This window comes from Dermochelys coriacea, chromosome 1 (genome assembly GCF_009764565.3).
Source record: "Dermochelys coriacea isolate rDerCor1 chromosome 1, rDerCor1.pri.v4, whole genome shotgun sequence".
NCBI classification, from domain to species: Eukaryota; Metazoa; Chordata; order Testudines; family Dermochelyidae; genus Dermochelys; species Dermochelys coriacea.
This window is the reverse complement of record NC_050068.2, coordinates 62,994,749-63,018,027: the sequence shown is the minus strand read 5'-3', so window position 1 is coordinate 63,018,027 and position 23,279 is coordinate 62,994,749. Positions and strand designations below refer to the sequence as shown.

Genomic DNA, 23,279 nt, shown 5'->3' with positions numbered 1-23,279 from the left:
TAGAATGTTACAATTTGAAATTGTAATGTCACAAATCAGCTGAAAAATATTTGTGTATCTTCTGAACTTGAGCAATTTTTAGTCAGATTTACTTATTTAAAAATTAATTGAAACATCTGTGCATGTAGTACAACACTGACTCTTTAAAGGTCAGAGTTAAAGCAGACCATTTGTTTCATGCTTGCTAGCCCAAGGAGAACTCTTCCCCAGTACACTCTCTTTGTAAAGGAAGTCGTCATCACTAGCGGACACCCACGGTAATTTGTTTGGATCAAGTTACAGGACTGCCGTTTTTCATAAAGCTGTCAATTTGAGATTTCACAGGATAATAGCTTTTTAAAAAGGAACGTTGTCTTTTTATTATATTCAAAGGCAGATTGAATATATTGCTTTAATTTCTCTTGAATAGGACCCTCTAAAGGCATATCATTTTAGCAGGGACTAGCTTTCCTGTGGAAGAGAAGAAAATAGAAATAATTGAGGATTTCCTAAAAGTTAAAGCTCACTCCTGGTACGGTTATTCTGGTCTTGCAGAAAAAATAACAATTTTTGAGGCATACAATACTGCAACAGCAGATACCTATGACCAAGAAATGGAATCTTAACTTCCCAAACATTTATCTTAAAACATTAATTTTAAAAACTGTTTTCTCACAATGATTCTTCAACTGTATATTAAAAAATCCATGTTCCACAGTTTAATAGAAAGCAGAAGGTTTTTTTATTGGATTAGTTCGGATAATATAAAACCACAAGAATATTACTCATAGATGTTGTTGTTATAGTAATAGTAGTATGTTTTTAATGCAATTTAGATTTTCCCATGTTTAAGGAAGTAGTTGACACCAAAAAGGTGTCACTGTTAAACACTCTGCAAATATGACTTGAGGTTGAGAAAAAGGCTATAATTAAGTTGTTTAAACATATTTATAGACTAGGGTTATCCGCTGGGTATTTGTTACATTGTATCCATGGAACTGGTAGAGTAGTTGATATTGCCTAAACCAATTTACTATTGTGGGTCACACATGCAGCGCTCTCTGTTATGTGGGCCACCTCCACACGATATATATACTACCACCTGTATGGCCCTGAGAATGTCACATGGGCCGCAGCTGTGTACTGATTGGGCTGCAAGTGGCCTGTGAGCTGCAGGTTGAGAATCGCTGACCTAAGCAATTAAACTAGTCAAGGGGTTGACTCTATTATTTGGTTTCTATCTGAAACATTTGGAAACCCACATTTATAATTTATTAATAAAGAACAAATGTGTATATGTAATGTACATTTCACATAAAAATTCTATTCGATTTAAACTGTACTAATTATAAAACATAATAATACTACTTTATTTTTTTTAGGTGGTCTTAGGACTATTTCCTCCCCCATGGTAAGTTCTGGAGCTCCAACCTGTGATTTCATATAGGGTTTTTATATGCTTTAGTTCCAATTTTAATATTTTAATTTATTACTCTTAGAATTATGTATACCCTGGAGCCAGTGGGTAACATAGGTGTACGTGTGTGTGTTTGTGTACATACATATATATTTCCCACCACCACCATCAGATCTCAATGACATGAGGCTTTTTACATATGAAACAAATGTCCGAGTATAGCTACTAAGCATTTTTCATGCTATATCCTTGATCTTAACTTTCAGAATTAATTAATTTTCACCAAGCAATTTGACTTTTCCACTAAATTCACTTATGAATCTGAAAATAGCATTTCAAAACCAATAGATCAGTTTGTTTTAAAGTTCTGACCACATTGGAGCTCCAAAGCATATTATGGGGGAAAGGGGAGGAGTGGGAAGGAGATCTAAAGAAAAGAGAACTTCTTAAATTTGATGTATTGACAGTCCTGCTGCTAAGTGCTTATATAGTTAGTATTAGGTTACTTTCATTGCTGCAACTTTTGTAATAAAAGGCTCATTTGTATATTTTTAAAATACTTTTAAACGATTAAATGGTACTTCTTAAAGCAGTTGTCCTAAATGGATTCATATTGATAAGACAGTTGGCATACGTTATTTGCAAATGTTGAAGTACTGTTTTGTGAATGGGATTGTACAGTATGTAGTTGTAAGAAAACAAGCACAATCTCCCTGTGTCTGGAAGCACAAGGTAATTGTATTGTCTGCTGTCTAATTACTTAAACAACTAATAACAAAAGATAGGGTCTATTATATGTACAAAAGATTGCAACACACTACCTTCTTCCATAATGTATATGATTAAATAAATGAAAAATTTTTTGTACCTTTTTACACTGCTGTAACTAAATCTGCACCTTCTGGTAGCTTTAGCTAATTAAAATCTAGAATTCTAGATTACTTTTAATATCTTTTTTTAAAATAAGAATTTAATGCAAAAATAGATTTTTCTCTCCAGTGTTGTTTACATTCTTATATTTACTGATAATAGGCACTTTAGAAGAGAGGCTTCAGATTTATGAAGAAGTTAGTAAAAGACATCCCAGAGCAGTTTCACCTAGAAGATTACCTTTAAACTTTGTTCCAGGTAACAAACTGCATATCTGTTCCATATTGCTATTAATTTTTGTTCTTTTTTATTAAGGTGTCAGTAATTAATTTGTTCTATATTTTGAACATCCATTTATATATAAAGGTGCATAAAGCTTGGTTTCAACCACTTGAAGACTATGGATCTCTGTAGGTATGGAGAAAAATGTCAGTAGTACAGTACAAAGGCTGATAGCAAAAGGTCCTTCATGCTAATATTTTGCCTTTACTGATGAAACTACAGTGGATAGCTGTGTATATATTGAAAGAATAGCAAGATATATAATGCCTTTGCTCCTGTGCTGAGTGCTAGGTGATGTCCCCAGATAAGAGTATGAAGTGTGGTATGCTATTGTGTTAAGGGAATAATAAATTTCAGCTTTTTGTTTCTTTAATTGTTTATACACTTTGATAACATTTCTTTCTAGCCTCTTAGAGGAGAAGTACCCTAAGACTGACTTTATATTCTTGACTGTTAGAAGAAGTTTGCCAAAAAAGCTAGCAGGCGAAGAAATTGCAAGCTCTACTTACAGTTCAGGTGTTGCACAGAAAATTACAGTAGAGGTTTCTCTGTACTGTTTCATTGGCCTGGAACTTAGTTGTCAGCAACTGCACTGTCTGGGTTAGAAGCTTGATTTGTTTTGCTTTTTTTTAAAATATTTTTACTTTTCTTTGGGTGTCCCAAGCCCTGCCCTCTCCCTATATTTTATAAGCTGGAACAAATGCTGATAAATGTATACATCATTCAGCTGTAAAGTGGGCCTAATTTTGTTCAAAACTGCAAGTTAACAGTAGTGATGGTGGCTTTCCCAAGAAAGCTCCCAGCCTACCTCAAAGACTTTTATGCTACTAGGTAGTGCTGTGTTTTGTCTTAAAATTTCAACTTAATCTCTAATGTAAACTACTATTACCATACTGTACCTTGCGAGGTTATCTATAACTCAAACTTCATACTGGAAAATGCTGCAAACCTAGTTTTAATTGCAGCATCATATTCAGCAATGCTGTAGTTAAGTTTTTTTAATGACTTTGTTATACGCTTTTATTTTGGGGAGTTTTACACTTAAAAACAAATTTAAAAAACCTTCTACACTGAAACTTGGCACGTAAGTGTTCTCAAGTCTGGAAAAAATAATCGAAAAAGTGGTGATTGCACATGTGCATTCCATTCTTGGTATGTGTGCACCCTGTGCATGGTTGTCAAACTTTTCCTTAGTGTACCAGTTGGTGTGGCTCAAGTGCTCTCTGCCTCATGCCCCAGTGAGCAGGCATAGAGGGCAGAGCTGCCCGTGACCCCTCTCAGTTCCTGTTTACTACCCAGGATGGCTGCTGGATCAGTTGGTCTTGCTTTAACAAATTCTCTCTGTCTTGCTTTTTGTAGATAGTTACCCATTTTTCATACATTATTGATTTGTTGGTTTTTCTTGGTTCCCCTACTTGGTGTTCCATTTGTGATACTGAGGAATGCTTCAATTACTGTGCTTCAACCCTGGTTATTTTTGCTCCAAAATGAGGTCTGTGAGTGACCTGCATTCTAGCTGTTTGAAGTGCCTCGTTGAGACTTGCATATCCGACTGCTGTCAAATTTATAAGGACTTCAAGCCTACGACCAAAAAAGATAGATACTAGACTGAAGTTCCTTTTGATGGAAGCTGCTCTGAGACTACCATTGGAGCTTTCCTGCTCAGAGAGGGGAACCACCTCTTCAGCTTCAGTGACAAACGCTCTGCCAGTTTTGGCAGCTGCCCTCACTAGAAAGCACTTTCGTTCACTGTAGTCCCGCCAATATGCTACTTTTGCATTTCAACAAGACCTATTAGGGAAAAAGAGTCGGTTATACATGCTGACCACCCCCTTCATCTACTGCAACAGCTCCTAGTTCATCTAAGCACCTTGGGGGCGCTAAACAAACATTTTGATGGGTTAATTGAGGTTATCAGGCCAGTCTCCAAAATTCCAGCCCCTCTTTTCTGTTTGCAGTCAGCTGTCCCACTTCCTAGCTGGTTGGTCCCAAATCACTTCAGACCTGTGGGTTATAAACACTGTGGAAGTGGAATATACCCTTCATTTTATTTCTATACTTCCCTCCTTCCTTGTCTCTCTTCTTGTGAGAGTGGTCACTACAGGTCCTCCTCCAGGAGGTGCATTCTTCATTTCAGTTGGGAGTCATAGAAGAAGTTCAGCAGTATTCCAGAAGAACTGGCTTTTATTTCTGCTATTTCCTTATTCCGAAAGGAAAGAGAGGTCTCAGAAGTTTGACTCTATCAAGTCAACAAATATCTGAAAAAGGTAGTTTTGCATGGTCTTTCTGGCCTCCATTATCCTTTCCCTGAATTCTAGAGATTGGTATGCTGCCCTCAACTTGCATCACCACATGGAAATACATGTCCAGTATCAGGGCCATGGGAAGTATTTAAGGCTCTGGGTGAACCATTCTCACTACAAATTCAGTACTACCCTTTGGCCTGTCTCCCACTCCCAGAATTTTTATAAAATGTATAGCATTGTTAGGTGCATTTATGAGGAAGTTGGGTGAGCAAGTGTATACATAACTGGATAACTAGCTGGTGAGAGGCTGATTCAGAGTTCAGATACTATCCAGTCAGATACTAACCTTCAGGGCTCTGGGACTATAAATCAATACACACAAATCTATCCTCTCCCCAGTTCACTTGACTCAAGCCATGATCAAGATTTCAAGATCCTTCCATGATCAAGATTTCAGCCAATTCAATCCATCATTTTACATCTTGTGGCTCAATCAACTACAACAGAATGGAAATACATGTGGCTTATGAGGCACATGGCCTTTTGCAGGTACATAGTCCAACATGCCAGATTGTGCCTCAGGAACTAGTCTTGGCTGACCTCCATATTCTCTCCAAGCCATCACCCTCTAAGCCTTGTGGTGAGCATAGCCTCTCAGGTTTTAACCCCTCTTGGATGAACCTTGTAAACATGTATGTAGATATTCCCTTTGTAATGCCTCAGCCTTCATTGACGCTAGTGGTAGATGCGTCTGCTCTGGGTTGGGGGGCTCATCTGGGTTCCCTTAAGACACCATTCAAAAAGGACTTGTTTTTTTTAACACACAGATTTCAGGGAAATGATCTATTCAGGCTTTCTCTCCCATATCAATGGGAAAAGCTTGCTCATTCTCACAGAAAACACAATGGCAATGTTCTATCTCAACAGGCTGTGAAGGACCTGCTTGTCCTAGCTGTGCCATGAGGCAGTCTGAACTCTGGGATTTTTGTATTGCCAATTCAGTTGACCCCACAGTTTCTTACTTTCAAGGGGTGCAGAATGAGCTTGCAGATGCCTAAGCAGATCATTTAAGTCCATGAGTGGTCTCCACATCCAAATGTTGCCAGGTGCATTTTTTAGCTGTGGGGTACTCCTTAGCTAGACCTCTTTTTAATAAGAACCACAGGAAGGCAAACACTTTTGTTCCCTTCTAGAGCGTAGTCAAGGTTCTCTCAGACATTTTCTTGCGGCCCTGATATGGGCAAACTTCTGTACACTTTTCCACCAAATCCATTCCTTCCAAAATGTTTCTAAAAATCAGACAGGGTATGCTCGAGTCCTACGTATAGCCCCAGTTTGGCTTTGGCAGCACTGGTCCTCTCCCCTGTAGGTAAAAGCTCTGACATTGCTTCCTTTGGCCCGATGCCTAATTTCTCAAGACCATGATCAGCTATTCCACCCAAATTTGCAGGCGCTTCATTTAACAGCCTGGATCCTGCATAGCTAGACCTTCAGGAAGTGTCTTGTTCAAAAGAGCTTTTAAATGGTTGGAAGCCATCTATATAGTTCTATCTACTTGATGATGTGGAAGCAGTTTTCTCTTGTCCGAAGAATCTGGAGTCTCATTGACACATTTTTCGATCCAGCATATCTTGGATTATCTCTTATACCTAAAACAATAAGTGTTGGCTGTTACCTATATCAAAGTCCACCTAGCAGCTATCTCAACTTTCCACCCTCAGGTGGATACTCTCTATTTTCTAATAAGATGTCAATAGGATTTTTGAAAGGCCTGAAGCAGTTATACCCTCACATGCAAGATCCTGTTCCCCCCCGTGTGACTGGAACTTGGTATTGTCAAAGCTTATGGTACCTCACTTTGAGCCTCTAGCTGCCTGCTCCTTGCCGCATCTTTCAATGAAGGTAGCATTTTTGATGGCCATCAGTGCTACTAGGAGGATAGGTGAACTACGTGCATTAATGCTTGGCTCTCCATGTAAAATTTCCTTTTAATAATAAGGCGTATCCGTGTCCTTATCCAAAGTTTATTTCACAAATGATGCATAACTTCCATATAAACCAAGCAATTTATTTGCCTTTGTTCTTCCCAAAGCCTCACTCAAATGAAGATGAGCAGCTGCACAATCTAAATGTCAGAAGAGTGCTGGCTTTCTACCTCAACAGATCTAGGCAATTCCACTTCATGGAGAGAATGAAAGGGCTCCCAGTCTCTCTAAGATAGCTTCCTTTATTCCCTTGTGCTGTGACTTATCAAGTGCTACTCCACTAAACAGAATGACAGTACATTCAACGAGGTTGCAAGTGGCGTCTTCAGCCATTCTTGGTCAAGTGCCTGTCATAAGCATTTGTAGAGGGGTAACTAGGTCTTCAATACACATTTGCAGCCCATTATACCATCTCTCAAATGCCAGATTTGGGCGAGTTGTCCTCAGTCTTTATTCAGATAGACTCTGATCCAATCTCCTGATTGCATAGCTTGAGAGTCTGAGTGGAATGTACATGTGCAATCACTAGGGAAAAAATTGGTTACTGATTTGTTCCACAACTGTAGTTCTTTGAGATGTGTTGCACATGCTCATTCCATGACTCACCCTCTTACCCCTCTGCACTGGAATTTCCAGCAAGAATGAACTGAGAGGCATCGGGGTGGATCTTCCCTTTATGCTTGCTCAAAGAGAACACTGCTTGACCCACTCTCACAGATACCACTGAAGGAAAAGTTGCAACAGCCATGCACAGGACACCCACACAGAGTAAAATGGACATATGCAATACATCTTGAACAACAGTTAAGGAACAGGTTAATAACTTTTTTCTTTTGTGCTGTATTGAAGTCTGTGAGATGTTGCATTTAAGTTAATAAAAGGAATTGCCATTTTATAAAAATGTACAGGGTAGAAAACTTGTACATCTTCACATAAATGGAAAGGGTTTGATACCATCAATTAGGATTATAAATATTCATGTTTGTTCAGTGCCTTGGAGAGTAAGGGCTTGTCTACATGGCATTTAAAAACCCTTAGCAGCAAGTCTTAGAGCCCTGGTCTACAGACTTGGGCTTGCACTATGGTGCGAAAATCAGCGGTGTAAACATTTGGACTAGGGCTTTGAAACCCAGGGAGGGGAGAGAGGCTTCAGAGCCTGAACTGCAATATCTACACTGCTGTTTTTAGTGCAGTAGTGCGAGACCAAAATTGTAGACCTGGGCTCTGAGACTCACTATTACAGGTTTTAAAACACAGCATAGATGTACCCTCTAAGAGCTATAAGAGTTCAGTACTATTATGATCCTAGAAACCAATGTAGATATGTTACCTAATGATGAATTTGTATCTGTCTCTCATATGAAACAAAATCTTTTCAACTCTGCTTCTATGTGGCTGTCACCTTCATGGAGGAGCTTTTACTTGTCTCAAATATACGCCATATACGCTTACCTTAAAATTAGCTCAGGGAAGCCCCAATGCTGTTTGAAATTGTGATTCACACTGTCCTGAGGACTAATGAACGGATCAAAGAGATGGACATTAACAATACATCTCCACTCTTTGCTTGCCTCTGAATGGCCTTGTTACACAGAGTACATCTACACTGCAATTGGGGGAGTACAGGTAGGCATACCTGAACTAGTGTGATTGAACTCACTAAAAATAGCAGTGTAGCCTAGTTAGCCTAGGGTCCCAGGCAGGATTGTATTTGGGTGGCTAGCCCATGCCACTGTGACTGTGTTGCTTGATTAAAAAATAGCAGTAGTGGTCAAAGTTAGCTTTGGCACATGTGCTCCAGTTGCTGTATAGACATACCCACTGTGTGGTCAAAAAGGAGTGCATTTAGTTTATGCTCTTTGGCAGGCCACAACTTGAAGAAGCTTTAGATTATACAGAAACTAACAGGTATATTTGTAATGCTAACAAAACTTTTTCAAGAAAGAGATTCAAGGAAGAAGGAAACTGGAAGAGTGACTGCACATATTCCTTAAATTATTCTCAGATGAATACATTTTAAGATCAGTTCACTTGTTTAGCACGGTGTGATCATCCCTGGAAGCACTGGGCCAGCTTGAGTTGAGTCCATTTTTTTTCTTTTGTTCCTGAAATCTACCTTTCATTTTTTTTTTTTTTTTTTTTTTTTGGTGTGCAACTTCAAAATTACCATTGCTTCATAACAGATCAAGCCAAAAATTAAAAGATGCTGTTCATGTCTCACTTAAATCCCAGATGTTTACTTCAACTAATTCTTTTCAGGATCATAGTCGCGTTTATGTTCTGCTTGATTTTTAAGCAGTTCATCTTGTAAATTGATTTCTGAGCAGCTACCTGACAATTTACCATCTACCTTCCATCTTCAGATTAAATGTTTTATTCCCATAAATAGAAAAACATGAAAATAAGGGACAAACCTCATTGCCTATTTTTATTACTAGAGATAATTTTCAATGTGGATGTGTTGGTTCTGGAACACTTTATCACTGTAAGTCTGTATTATCAAATATATTCACTTCCGTCGGAATGGGTGTGGTAATAAAAACTAGTTGCCCCATTCTTGAGCACTACTTAAAATGAAAGCAAGGTAATTCACACTTAAATGAGAAGTTTCAGAGTAGCAGCCGTGTTAGTCTGTATTCGCAAAAATAAAAAGGAGTACTTGTGGCACCTTAGAGACTAAAATTTATTGAGCATAAGCTTTCATGAGCTACAGCTCACTTCATCGGATGCAGTGAGCTGTAGCTCACGAAAGCTTATGCTCAAATAAATTCGTTAGTCTCTAGAGTGTAAGCTTTCGTGACCTACAGCTCACTGCATCCGATGAAGTGAGCTGTAGCTCATGAAAGCTTGTGCTCAATAAATTTTAGTCTCTACGGTGCCACAAGTACTCCTTTTCTTTTTACTTAAATGAGAGCCACACAGTGTGTCTCACTGGATTACCTTTCCATGCCTTTTCATAACAAACAAGGTATCTTAGTTATTCTAATTTCTGTTTTTTCTATGTCTGTCAAAAGTATTTCAGTTTGTAAAGACTCCCAGCTTGGTAGCTATAAAATATTTATACAACCCTACTGAGCATATGGAAAGTATTCTTATCTGTACCATGTGTCTATCCAGTTGACTCATCAGAATTCATGGAATTATTAACCTAAGATGCTTTCAGACATCAGTGCTATAAAGGTTGATTAGCTTATTAGTTACTTTCCTTTCTTAAGTCTCTCCCAGAAATCTTGTCTCTGCTAATAGAACGATATCCTAGCACAACAAGTACTGTGGTTGTGCCCACAAATACGTTCAGATAACTAAGTATTTCAGTAACCACCTCCATACAATATTTTGTTAAAGGATCTGGGGACTCTGCCTTATGAAACCAAGTGTTCCAAGCAGTTTGAAATTCTAAAACTGATTTCAGTGTAGAAAGTCATGGTCACATGTTAGTTTCCCCAAACATAAACTTTTATTTATGGGGGAAAGATGTGAATCTTCTGTTTTTTGGTGGTTTTTTTTTTTAAACAGGAAAGAAATCAAAGCATTAGACCACTTTTCTCTTTGCTATTGCTGATAATCCATAGTTGTATAAGTATAAGCACTGATCAGTATACAGCACTCACAAACATTAAAATATAACCAAATACACTTTTTTGTTTCTAGGTGAAACATTTAGAGAACTAATGGATAAGTTCCTGAGGGTTAACTTCAGTAAAGGCTGCCCACCCTTGTTTACCGCTTTGAAATCTTTATATTACAATACAGAAAAGGTAAATTTTAGTATTTATTCAGTTTTCATATAATATGCTATACTAATTTAATTTGTAAGTGTGTTATATAGATTCCTCTGGAATTTACAAATGACTGTAATTCAGCAATCTCCTACTTAGTAGTTGGTGTACTGTTTCACTACAGAATTACTAGGTGATTACTCATACATAGTAATATGTACATATCTGTATTAAATTTGATGACTTTGACATTGTCAGAATCAGATACAAATATGTACAGAAGTTTGACAAGTCAAGAATAATGAAGACTAATCTACTAAACTGTATTCTTTGTCCTGGGATGAAAATGTGTCAGGGTTGATTCAACTTGTGGCTTATGATATCGCTAGAAATCTTTATTATAAAATAGACAACTAGTAACTATTCTGAATTGTGATAATACAGTATTATATGTTAAAGATATTGTTCCATATGTCAGTCTGTCTAAAGTTTGTGTAGTACTATATTTGAGCAGGTCTAAAATCTCAAGATATGTTTTTGTTTTGTACTAAAACTGCTTTTCTTTAGTTTTAGTTATTGGTTTTAAAGCACGGGGGGGGTGTCTCTACATACACAAATGTATTTAATATACAATAATGCAGTTTGTATGAAAAATTGTACATAGTGAAGTTGAACTCAAACTCTGATTTTAAAAACTTTAATTTGTCTGCTTTTTTGAGCTGTAAATAAGCAGTAAAGAAGGTTTTTTTTCCACTTGATTTTTGCAACTATATGGAGAATCCAAAAGTTGGAGATGTTGAGGAATACTGATATGGATGACATGAATTGTAATAGAGAAAGTTCTTCACCAAGGATGGCAAAATTTAGGTGGGTTGGGGAGTGCTCGGAGTAGACCAATGTATAATAATGAGGAGAAAGGGCTAGTCACTGCTTCCACTGTGGCAAGTTTTTACCTGAGAAGTTTGCTTGCCACCAATCAATTTGGGAACATGAAATCAAAACTTTTAGGATTGCCAGTTTATTCAGAGGGACTAACCAATTTATATGCAGAGACAGAGGCAATTATTAGATGGGGAGTACAGGATTTACATTTGTTGAAATACTTTGGTTTTTTTCCTGGAAAGGGGGAGAGGGAGGGCTTCAAGTTTTTTGCATTCACTCACTCATTTATGTTTGTGGAAATACTTATTTCAAAGGGTTTTGAAACAAGAAAATTGGCTCTAATTTCAGTCTGAATAAAATTAACTATTTCAAAATTAAAAGTGAATTGAGGAATGTCAAGGATGTTATCCTTGTTACAACTTTCTAGAAGCTCGTGGTGGGAAGGAATAGTTACTTACGTTTTGAGGAAGCGGCATGTCTGCTTGGTAGAATCAACCATGTCTGGATATTGAAGACGAGCTGTGAATTGATTATAGGGTCTTGGTTTGAAAGAATCTTGCACAGGGCCTCTGGTAATACATGATTCTAGGAAAAACTAAAATCAACATTGATTGTTGATAGAAGATGGATGGTTGATTGTGTGAAATTACCCTGTAATGGCTACAAGCATCTGTACTAGGGGAAAATACACTTCTACTCAATGCGACAAATTCTGTGTGTGGAAAAAGAAAGATGTGGAGTATTGTGTCCAAGTTATGAAGATGCTACACAAAAATGCAGAGAAAATTATGGCAAATTATGACTTTGGTGTTTGATCAGACAGTGAAAATAAAAATAACTTCAAGTGCAGTAATATGAAATCTTTGACATAAAAACATGTAACACAGTCCTGAAGTACATCATAGATGTTGGGCTGTTTTGTCACAGCTCTCATTCAGTTTCATGATTCATTGGTTGATAGGAAAAGGATTTCCAAGGCTCCCAGTGATCTTCAGTGGAACTCCCAGGAAGGTTTTATGTCTCTATGTCCAGATCATATATGTAGAAATTAACAGAGAACTTTGATCAAAATATACCAATAACTTTCTATTAAAAGGGACTCAACGGAGAGGTATTAAAGTTCTAAACATGAGATTTGATGGCTGATAACACTACTGTTGCGGTTTCAGGGGAAATCTGGTTGAGCTAAATTTACAACATAGACCAAGAAAGACAAAATGAAGTAAACAAAACAAACCCAGGAAAGCTATGGAACCTATTCCTACTTATCCAACTTAACCTTTGTATTTGGGATCAGTGTTGTAGGTTGAGCCCTGAGTGGGAAGAAGAGCTTGAATTATGGTTCATGAAATGTAATCCTGTGTACATTCCTTCCCTTCTGCTACAAATGTGGTTGTGGAAGTAGTTTGTAGCAGTTCACGGCATTAAAATGGAGGGAAAATTGTGAAAGTGAAATATCAGGAGATAGAACTTTGAGTTCAGAATTTTGTCCTTTTTTTAAAGACCGCTACTCTTTTTTTTGTCAGCTCAACATCAAGTAAGCACATTTTAGCACATTATGAATGGTTTGGTCAAAACTTCTTAGTAACTCAGGTGCTGAAAAAAGTAAATTGACACGTGTTTAAATATCTAAGAGTAGATACAAGAGTGGAAGGCCTAAGTGAATAGATTTGTGGACTCAAGTATTGTGTTCTTGTGTTTTAACTTACAAAATTACAGGCTTTTCTTTTTAATCAAAATGTGTGCCTCTTTTGTTTGGGGAATAAATGCTGGCAAAGCAAATCACCTAGTATGTGTATTAAGTTTCATTTCATAGACCAGGGGTGGGCAAATATTTTGGCCACTTCAGGGTTGCAAAACAATATGGAGGGCCGGGTAGGGAAGGCTGTGCCTCCCCAAACAGCCTATCTGCCCCCTCCCACTTCCCACCCCCGACCCATCCCCCTCAGAATCCTCGACCTATCCAACCCCCCCCCCACTCCTTGTCCCCTCCTCCCCCCCCCCACGGGACCCCTGCCCCTACCACCCCCACGAGATCCCAGCCTCTGTCCAGTCCCCCTGTTCCCTGACCGCCCCTCCCCCCCCAGAACCTCTGTCCCATCCAACTGCCCCCTGTCCCCTGACTGCCTCCTGGGACCTCCCACCCCCTTACCATGCCAGAGCCAGCCACACTGCTGTGCTGCACAGCAGGAGCGGTGGGCGGCGCAGCAAGCTGAGGCTGCAGTGGAGGGGGGAAAGCAGGGGAGGAGCCAGGGGCTAATCTCCCCTGCCAGGAGCTCAGGGGCCAGGCAGTATGGTCCCGGGGGCTGTAGTTAGCCCACTTCTGTGAAAGACTCTTTGTGAGTTTTCCAGTGTGTTTATTTCAGGAAAAAGTGTGTGAATATTGGGAGGGTGTATCAGTGTCAGATATTTCAGAGGATGGTGTGTATAAAATGCATAATAAATCTAATTCAGCAACTGGAGGAAAGTAATTTCCCAGACAGTATAATAACTGATCATCGTATGCTTGGATAATGTTTATTATCTTGAAATTAGAAATATTAAAGATGGGTTAGTCCTGTTCTTTCCTCCTTCCACTACCTAATTGTACCTACAGCAGATCTTCTGAATAGGGCTTTACACAGTCCAGTATTAAATGCCCCAAGTTATGAGGCTTCTACACATCCTTTGCCAGACTAGTGCTCAATTTAAGCTCCGAGTCAGGAAGTTTTTCTTTGATTTTTCAAGGCTATACTTCAAAATTTTGTTTTCCTGGGTATATTCCTTCCATTGCACCACCACATGAAATGTTTCTCCATCCTTGGTGTTCAGAGTCGTAGTACCCATGAGAGGATTTATTTAATACTAGCCCAGATTCCCTCGGTCTGTACCTCTAAATAGAAACTGCAGCACTTCCCAAGACTCTTTTGGGTACCTGTGTACCATTTAGCCAGCATCAGTTTTCTCTTCCCCAAGGAGATAGTCGGTCAGCACTTTGTCCCTCATTAACGCTTGCTTTTAAACAAAATACTGTCATTTTAATAGAAGAAAGTTGAATGACAAACAGATAAAACTAAAGCAATCTGTAAAACTTCTCACCATGATTAGTGCTGAGTACAACATAGATATCAACATTTTTTCAAAATGAATATTCCCAGTTTCTAAGAAGTTTCTCAGTCATTGTACACTCTTGTTCTATTTCTTAAGATGGGAAGATTTTGGCAAATAAGTGAAATTTATAGCATGTTTTGAAAATGGTTATGTTTTGCCTTAGTCTTATTTCCTGTAGCTTGTTCTACAGTAGAATTCCCTTAAATGAATACCCCCTGGCTCTTGCAAGCTTTTTGAGGGCTTTTTTACCTGCGTTGTTCTGGAATAGCCAGAAAATCGTAGAATAGATGACACGGTTATCTTTAACATATCCTGGTCCTGAACTGTTCATAGCCTTATAGTGTAAGACTGAGGCCTTGAATTGACATTGAAAGTGAACTGGGAATCAGTAGACAGTGCAGAGCACCGGTGTTCTGTTTTCTGTGGCTTATCCCAATGAAAACTGGGCTATCAGACTGAAGCTTCTGTGTTGCTTCTACCTTCATTCTCTGATACAGTGTCTGTCCCACTCTGTCACTCCGAGTGCAGGAAGTGGGGGCCCGCAAGGATTTTAAAAATTAATACTTGCCACTCCAGGCTTGTATTAAACTCCCAAGGTTACAGCTTCTCTCTGATGTTGGCTTGGTAAACGCTGCCACCACCCAAATGCAAAAAAAAAACCCTTTTGAACCCAGGAAGGAGCACTTGGGAATTCCTCTCTGTGGGGGTACCCTCAAGCCCTTTTATCCCCCCCCCCCCCCCCCCCGCCCGGGAAGAGCTGAGAAAGCCACAGCTAATCCCTTTTGTTTTCTATCAGCTAATCAAACAACATGCACAAACCTCTTAGGACACCAAATATCCAATCCTGTTCTTAAAGGTAAATTTTATTAACAAAAATATATATATATATATTTTGAATTTAGGGTTTTGCTAGATTGTAAAAGAGCAATTCCAAAAATTAAGCACCCAAACTAGCTTTCTTGGGGGTTCAGCTTAAAGGTTACAAGCAAACAAAAGCGTCGGGTTAGCACAGAGGAGACCCACAAGCCAAAATAAGAAATAAACCTGATAACATCTAACTAAACATTCCCTATCCAAATGATTCCTTCTAGGTATGGAAAACATTTTTTTTTTTTTCATACCTGGTTCAAACCTTAAACAGCATTTCTGCTTATAGCATTGCTGCTCCATGTTCCTGCAGTCCAGAGACCAACAGACACAGGGAAAGTTTTCTTTCCCAATTTTTAAAAGTTCTACCTTCCCATTGGCTCTTTTGGTCAGGTACCCACTCCTTTTCTTTTACCTGTGGGCTTGTTAATCCTTTACTGGTAAAGCAAGTAGAGAACAGATCAAGAGGTATTTTACAGCTAGCTGGCTGGCTGGGTGATCCTCAAAGGGAGCTATGCCGCCCTTATTTATCACACACAGATTATATTAATTTATGCAGTCTGGAAATGACACATGCATAGGTCAGTCTGATCTGATCTTCTGCCAGGAGAAAGGAGCATAGTCTCTTAGCATGGTGAAATAAAAAATGTACTGTGTCGAGCATTTCCTAACAAGGTTAGATGTTTTAGGTCAAAATCAGAAACTGATGTAGTTATTTTATTGGTTAGTCCATGACTTGGTCTACACTTAAGCTATATATCAGTGAAGCTGCATCAGTCCAGGATATGAAAAAAACTATACCCGAGTGACTTAGCTATGCCAACAAAACCTCAGTGTAGACACAGCTTTGTCAACTCAGCTAGCGTCGTTGGGAGAAATGGTGTTCCCACACCAACAGAAGAATTCTTGTCAGTGTAGGCTCCATTTACATAGGAAGCTATGCCAACAGGCTCTGTAGTGTAGACATAGCCCATATCTACTACTTTACTCTTCCCCGCCCCCAAGTTTACACTATCAAGAAGGCAAAAGCAGAGATCTTTTTCAGTCCATATGCCATTTTAGGAGGGGGACTTTCCTTATTTAATGGTGGTCTGGTCTTTCTTTCTTTCCAGAGGACCCTCTGGTCTCCAATTAGCTCATGATGATATTACTTCAATGCACTCCTGATGGTATTAGTCTGGGCATGTGAGAGCATTTCTTTTCCTCTTCCAGGCATTTGTCTGAACAGAAACCTGCAGTTTCTCCCTAAAGTAGCTTTACTGCAAATTTCAAGTGAATAAGAATATATAAAAACTGATCTCTCTGTATATATCCAAGCATAGCTGCTTATCACAATATCCTTTAAATGTGTCTTCTCTATGCAGCCCCTCCTCCATTAGACACTGCTCCCCTTATGAAGCAGTCCCTCCAGTTCCCTAATAAATAAGTTCAAAGAACACAGTCTAGTACTAAGATGCCCGGAATGGACATAGTATTTCAGGTGCTGCTTCACCAGAATTTACTAAAGCCACAATCTCTTGTGCTCATTGATGCAGTTCTTCTATATAAGCAGCCCGAAATTGCATTAACTCATTTTTGACCACCATATCACATTGAGCACTTGTTTTATGTGCTATTGGCATTTCCCCAGATCTCTTGGTTTTACTACTTTCTAGGTTTCTTCTTTGTGGAAGTGATGTGGGAGATAAGTTTTAGAAGGGGAGAACACTTGAGCGTTTCTGTGTGTGTGCAGGGGAAGGGGACGAAAACTGGCTGCTAGTTTGGCACATTACATATATTGTATGGCATTGCCTAAACCAGTCATGTATAAATATTATCTAGATCTTTCCTGAAAGGATATAATCAATTCAGAACTCTTCAATGGATGTGTAGTTTAAACCCTACCTTCTAAGGTGCATTGCCTAACTTCTTCTTGTTTTCTAGTTTTAAATTGCTCGAAGCCGTAATCATTTAAGTGGTGGGGGTCTGTTTCTAGATTTCCGTGTAAAATAAAAGCATGAGACTGTGTGGAAAAGTTATGCTGAGTCTCTTATTACAAGGTGTAATAAGTTGCTGTCTTTGATTTCCCTTCCAACTCATAGGAACTTTCAAATCTACTACTTGATGACAATGGACTGTTTGGCAATATAAATTAATACTAAAAAAAAGCTTCACTGAGAGGTACGTGTAAACTACTATGTAACTGAAGATTCTGCCTCAGGCATCCAAATGAAAAACTTGGACTTCCATACTGAAATTTTAAACCATTTATCTTCAATGTAGGCTCCGTATCCAAGATTTGCTTAATTTCCAACTAAATGGAAGAAGGTAGACCAATGTCTTAAATAAAATCCTTTTCTATAAGTCTTCCCTGAGTCTTAGGTGCTGTTAATTAGTAGCTTATAGGTGATTAATTCAATGAAGCAAATAGTACCTCTTGTTTAAAATGTAGTCACATTCAGTTTATTAAAATTATCAAAGCCAGTTAAGGGGTTTAGACCGCTTCCATTTCTCAACAATCTCTTTTCAATCTTGTAGCAATTATTTCTTATAATTTAATACCAAGACTACTTATTTTCCTTTTTTAATCATACTGAACATAACATGCTGTTTAATAACTAATCCACTCAGTTAATACATTGTGTTTGTAGATTTTGTTTCTGGATAGTCAGTAAATGCAACTTCTCATGTTATAAAACCTCTCCTTTTAGTCTTGTCATTATATGTCCATCAGTGCCCTTTGTTTAGGCTTCACTAAACCTGGAGTTGGACAGAGTCAAAATTCCTCCTCAACTTCACTGCAAGACTAAACATTTTAATTCAGTCTCTGCAGTGCCACAGCGAACCAGAAGAGATTTATAAAGGTTAATCCCCAGATAATTCAGTAACTGAACCTTCTATTCATAAGTGTTTACATAGGTTGAAGAGTTGCAACAGAGAAGCCATACATAGTCTGTTTTTAATTACAGTATTATCAAAGGTTTCAGAGTAGCAGCCGTGTTAGTCTGTATTCGCAAAAAGAAAAGGAGTACTTGTGGCACCTTAGAGACTAACAAATTTATTTGAGCATAAGCTTTCGTGAGCTACAGCTCACTTCATCGGATGCATTTGGTGTATTTAGTGTTATCAAAATGCGCTTCATGCTCTCAAGAAGGCTGAGAGGAAGAATACAGTACTTAAGTGGATTCCATTATCTTGCTCTTGGGAACATAGTTTTGTCCCTTACCTGTTACAGATTTTCTTGTTCTGTTGGTTTGAATATCTACCATTTGGTCCCTCACTGAGGGTTAATTAGCTACCTTGCATAAAGAATCCTGTAATTAAAGACAGTAGTCCTTCTTTTGTTACTTAAACATTAGTGTTTTTTTCCTTTTCTTGGAATTTTAACTTCTCTCTAACCTCAGATGATGATATTGGTACTCTGCAGTTCCATATCTTAGTAGTTTTTGCTATTTCTTCCTATGTCAGAGAAACACTTTCAAGGGATTGATTAATTAAAACAGTACTTTAACTGTCTTATTAGGGGTGTCTCTACTCTGCAATGTAAGTCCAGGGTTAGCGGACCTAAAGTCAGTAACTATGGTTTGTGAACCCAGGGCTTGAGCATTTATGGTGGTTGCTGACAGCTAGACCAAATTTTTGAACCGGGGCTCCTGCGGTACACAGGTCTGAGTCCATAATTGCGGTACACAGGTCTGAGTCCGTCCAACGGTATCCAAGACTTCCTAGCACCATCTCGAAATATGGCTGTTCTAGCTCTTTGTGGTGCAGTGTGGGAAAATTTGAGTGTCTACCCCCAAATGTCACAGGAAGTTTTGAGCAGCCTGCTGACCCCTCTTGCTTGAACCATCCTTTTGTTGATACAGTTCCAGCAACCAGAGCCAACAATGTGGAGGAGTCACCATTTGAAGAACTCTCACTTATGCTTTCACTCCTGTTTTAAGGAGATGGCAGAGCTGCTGAGAGATGCTGGTGGACATTCTGGTGACCTTTTCTGACCCACCAAAGGCAACTGACAGACTGGCTGCTGCTGCTCATGACACTTTGTATGGCCATTGATACCGACAATGTAGCACTTCTGGAGAAGGGCCAAAAGCACAGAGTAGTGGGACCACATCGTCCTGCAGACCTGGGATGACCAGCAGTGAGTCCAGAACTTTTGCATGAAGAAAGCTAGGTTTCTGGAGTTTTGTGAGCATGTTGCCTTGACCATCCAGCTTTGAGACATGAGGGTGGCTGTGCCAGTCTAGAAGTGGATTGCTATAACCGTTTGGAAACTGGCTATCCGAGACTGCTACAGGTCCATTACCAACCAGTTTAGTGTTGAAAAGTTGATTGTGGGTAAAGTGGTGGCAGGGGTTTCTGAGGCAATCAGGCATGTGATTTACTCAAAGGCAGTGGCATAAAAGATACTCCTGAAGTAATTACTGGCTTTGAGAGAATGGGGTTTCTAAACTGCAGCAGGTCCATTGATGGGACTCACGTACCCATAGTTTGCCTTCAAGGAGCACCAGTGCATAAACCAGAAAGCGTACTATTCCATTGTTATCCAGGCCAGTGTAGACCACAGAAGCCAATTGATTTACATTAACCTGTGCTGCACTGAAAAAGTTCATGATCCAGGATTTTCTGCCAGTCGAGAGTTTACATTCAAGAACCTGCTGGGACGCTGTTCCTACCAAATGACATTGTCATAAATGGAATTACTGTTCCCACTGTTGGGGATTTTGCATGCCCCATTTTGCCTTGGTGTATGAAACCATATCCAGATCTCAGAGGCCCTGGCAAAAGAAGGTTTAATTACACCCCCAGTTAGGTGTAAAATGGTGGTTGAATGTGCGTTTGGCAGATTGAAATCCTGCTGGCACTGCCTGAAGACCCAATTTGGATTCCAGTGTAATCAGTGCTCTTTGCATTACTGTGGCTTGCTGTGCTCTTCACAGTCTTTGTGACACCAAAGGTGAGCCATTTTTCCCCAAATGGAACTGACAGTGATAGTCTGCTGAAGCAGTAAACTCAACAAGAAAGTGCAGCTACTGGAGCTGAATGCACCCAGGCATCAGAAATTAGGGATAACTGTACTCCCACTTTATAGACTTGCATGGGCCAGTGGTAAAGATGGTACCTTTTATGATGTGCTTGTGCAATGCTTACAGTACACTGGGTAAGGGTTGGGGCTTGATTGATGTGCATTGGACTTATGAATGACCTATTCCCACTTATGAAATGGAATGGAGGTGCACAACTGTGGACTTAGATATCTGTATTGAGAAATAGTGTTAGCATAAAACTTCAAAAGTTGTCACTTACCATGTGTTTATCTTTTAAATACATATTATAGGATGTGATGCTGTGATGGTAACAAAATTTCTTAATAAAATACTTTGAACATTTATTAGAAAATAAAATATAATTTCTAGGCAGGCTGGTTGCCATTAACACACCAAACTTAAACCATAAACCAAGCACATGAATAAATGCAAACAATGGAACAATTGCCAAGATGGAATCCTGCTACTGTGGCATTTCTCCTTTCCTTCCACATTTGCTGCGCGCTGGGTGCCAGGGCAGAGGGGCAGTGGAGTGTCCACTGGGGAGAGGCTCATATGAGAGATTGCATGAGGTATCTGTTCCATGGAGGACTCAAGCCATAGGGCTGGTGCAGCAGCAGTCTGCAGTTTTGCAGCCATTATTAAAAACAGCCTCTCAGAGCACAACAGAAAAAACTATCTTCATCCCTTAACTGCCGTTCCTCTTCCAGGAACTGAGAGGCAAGGATCTGACCCCTTACTGAAATCTGTCTTCAAGCTGTGAAACCAAGCTGAGCCTTTCATCTTGTCTTTCCGCTTGCCCTAAGTCCTTCTCTGTTTGGTACTGGACTGCTTGTTGGCTCTGTTGAGAATGTCAACCATAAGTTCATCACAGAAATGATTCCTCTTGCACCAGTCCATGATGGTACAGTGATCCAGTCTTCTACTCTAGTTGTGCAAGTTGTCAAGGATACTATGATCTGCAGAGGTTGATGGTCTTGGAAGAGGGAAAGAAACAGAAGGTTACTGTCTCAAGTGTGTCAGTACATGAGCACAAAAATTCCTTTTGGAATTTGAAGGGCATAAAATGTTACTTTGTAAAACTGTACTTCAGTATATTGCCAGAGGGATGCTTCAGATTACAGAAGTTCCCTAGACACAGCTGGGTTAAAAAGAGGTGCATAGTTAAAAATCACAACCACGTTTTTCTAAGAATTTCAGACCAGTTTGGACTGTGGAGGAAGGCAGTTGCCATGGTTGCCATCTACATAAGCTTTCTCTGTCATTTGAGGCATTCCACATTTTGAAGGACAACAGTTCTAGTGGTTCCCAAATGCAGAGGTTTATTCCAAGCTGCTTATGGGAAGCCAACTGTTCATGTCACAGTGAAATGCACATCTATGAGTGGAGTGGGCTGATGAGCTACCGAGGTGCCCTGAAAAATACACCCTTCCCTGAAACATGACTACCTATCTGGAGTTCCTGCTACTGAAAAAGTTTGCAACCATCAGCACCCAGGATGGGGTCAAAATTCATGAGGGAGTCATTAGGATGCTGTTAGCATCTGCATGTATTCTGGGGTCTTCAGGTTATGGTGCGCTACCATTGGTTCCAGGCTAAGCACAGTACCCAGCACCTGGTCAAAGCCCTCAGAAAACAGATGCGACGATGACAGCTACTGATGTAGCCTTTTTGACTGCCTGCCTGCAAACACATACACTCCACTGGCATCCCCTTTCCCTCTCCTACCTCTTCAGTAAATTTCTGGACTGCATTCAGACCTCCAGACCTATTTCAGACACATGATTTCATCACCCTTGGAGCACATGCACTATATTTAACTAAAATGACTGCATTTCAGTCCCCCCTTCCATCCTCCTATGCAGTTCAGTGTTTTCAGGTGGCTTTTTACTTCATTGAATTGGTATGGCATGATTACCGGATGGGTAACGTAATGTTCTCACTTTTTAACAAACCAGCATGTCCTAGCACAAAAATAAAATTGCCCATTACTAGTAAAACATGACTTTTGGAGGCTTGTGTCACATTTGTGCTTCCTGATAACCATTTTAAATTCCAGGTTGTGGGGGGTGGGGTGGGGGATACTGAGGAGCTGGCCTGCAATCCACCATTGGCAGATCCACTGCTGCCCAGGGCTAGCACTAATTTTGCTTTGGTTCATAAAATGAAAATCCTTTCCATAGCTATAAATTAAAAATGAAGCCAGAAACTTGCCTAGCTATGGGGAGACTTCTGCCTGTTCAGTTTCTGCTGCTAGTTCCACGGTTTGTCGCTTCTCCAGGGGAAGTTTTCAACAAAAAGCTCCTCTGAGTACAGTCTGAGGATGTGCTGCAGCTACTCCTATGACAAACCCTCCTCCAGGACTCGTTTAATCACCAGAGTCACTTTGTTGGTCTCATCTGAAGCCTGCTGCTGGTTCCCATCCATTTCCATGCTAGATTCTGGGGTCCGCAGGTCATCGTGAGCTACCATTGGTTCCATGCTAAGCATAGTACCCAGCCCCTGGTCAAAGCCCTCATAACACAGGCATGACGATGGCAAACTCTTCTTCGAGCGATGATTCCTATTATATTTCACTGCGGGTTTACATGCAACATGCCTCCGGAGCTGGAGAATTTGAAAGTAGTAGTGTCCATTCGTTCACAAATGCACCCTTGCGCCATGGTTTTGTCCGAGGTGATAAAAGGGAGACTGACCCCGTCTCTGGTTCCTTCTCACCACAACATCGTTGCTACAGGCACTGTCATGCAGGGGGAATTATGGCTTCATTCCTCTGGTTTCCTCAGGGAGGTTCAAAATACCATTGAACGCCTCCCTTTTGATGAATCTTCTATCTTTTTAATCAGAAAATGGACAATTCCCTCCACAACCTGAAGGATTCAAGAGCCGCGTTCTGCTCACGGGGTATCTGT

The 23,279-nt window shown here is 39.7% G+C and overlaps 1 protein-coding gene and 1 long non-coding RNA gene across 13 annotated transcripts in view; both read left to right on the top strand.

Moving 5' to 3' along the window:
• NAA16 (N-alpha-acetyltransferase 16, NatA auxiliary subunit) overlaps positions 1-23,279 on the top strand; it is a 104,664-nt gene that overhangs the window by 37,413 nt on the left and 43,972 nt on the right. For 11 of the 12 annotated variants that reach the window (XR_006277744.1, XR_006277742.1, XR_005290562.2 and 8 more), the window contains 2 exons: positions 2,429-2,524; positions 10,431-10,537. Coding sequence is in view for 9 of the 12 variants with exons in the window: in XM_038386774.2 (XP_038242702.1) it covers positions 2,429-2,524; positions 10,431-10,537 (203 nt within the window). In the remaining 3 variants the exon portion in view is untranslated. Of the gene's footprint in view, positions 1-2,428; positions 2,525-10,430; positions 10,538-17,418; positions 17,549-23,279 lie in introns of those variants that run through there. The other variant, XM_038386869.2, reaches the window with a different exon arrangement.
• LOC122457952 lies at positions 2,570-10,414 on the top strand. The gene is made up of 3 exons (XR_006277745.1): positions 2,570-2,581; positions 8,542-9,385; positions 9,694-10,414. It is a non-coding gene; the product is annotated as an uncharacterized LOC122457952 (long non-coding RNA).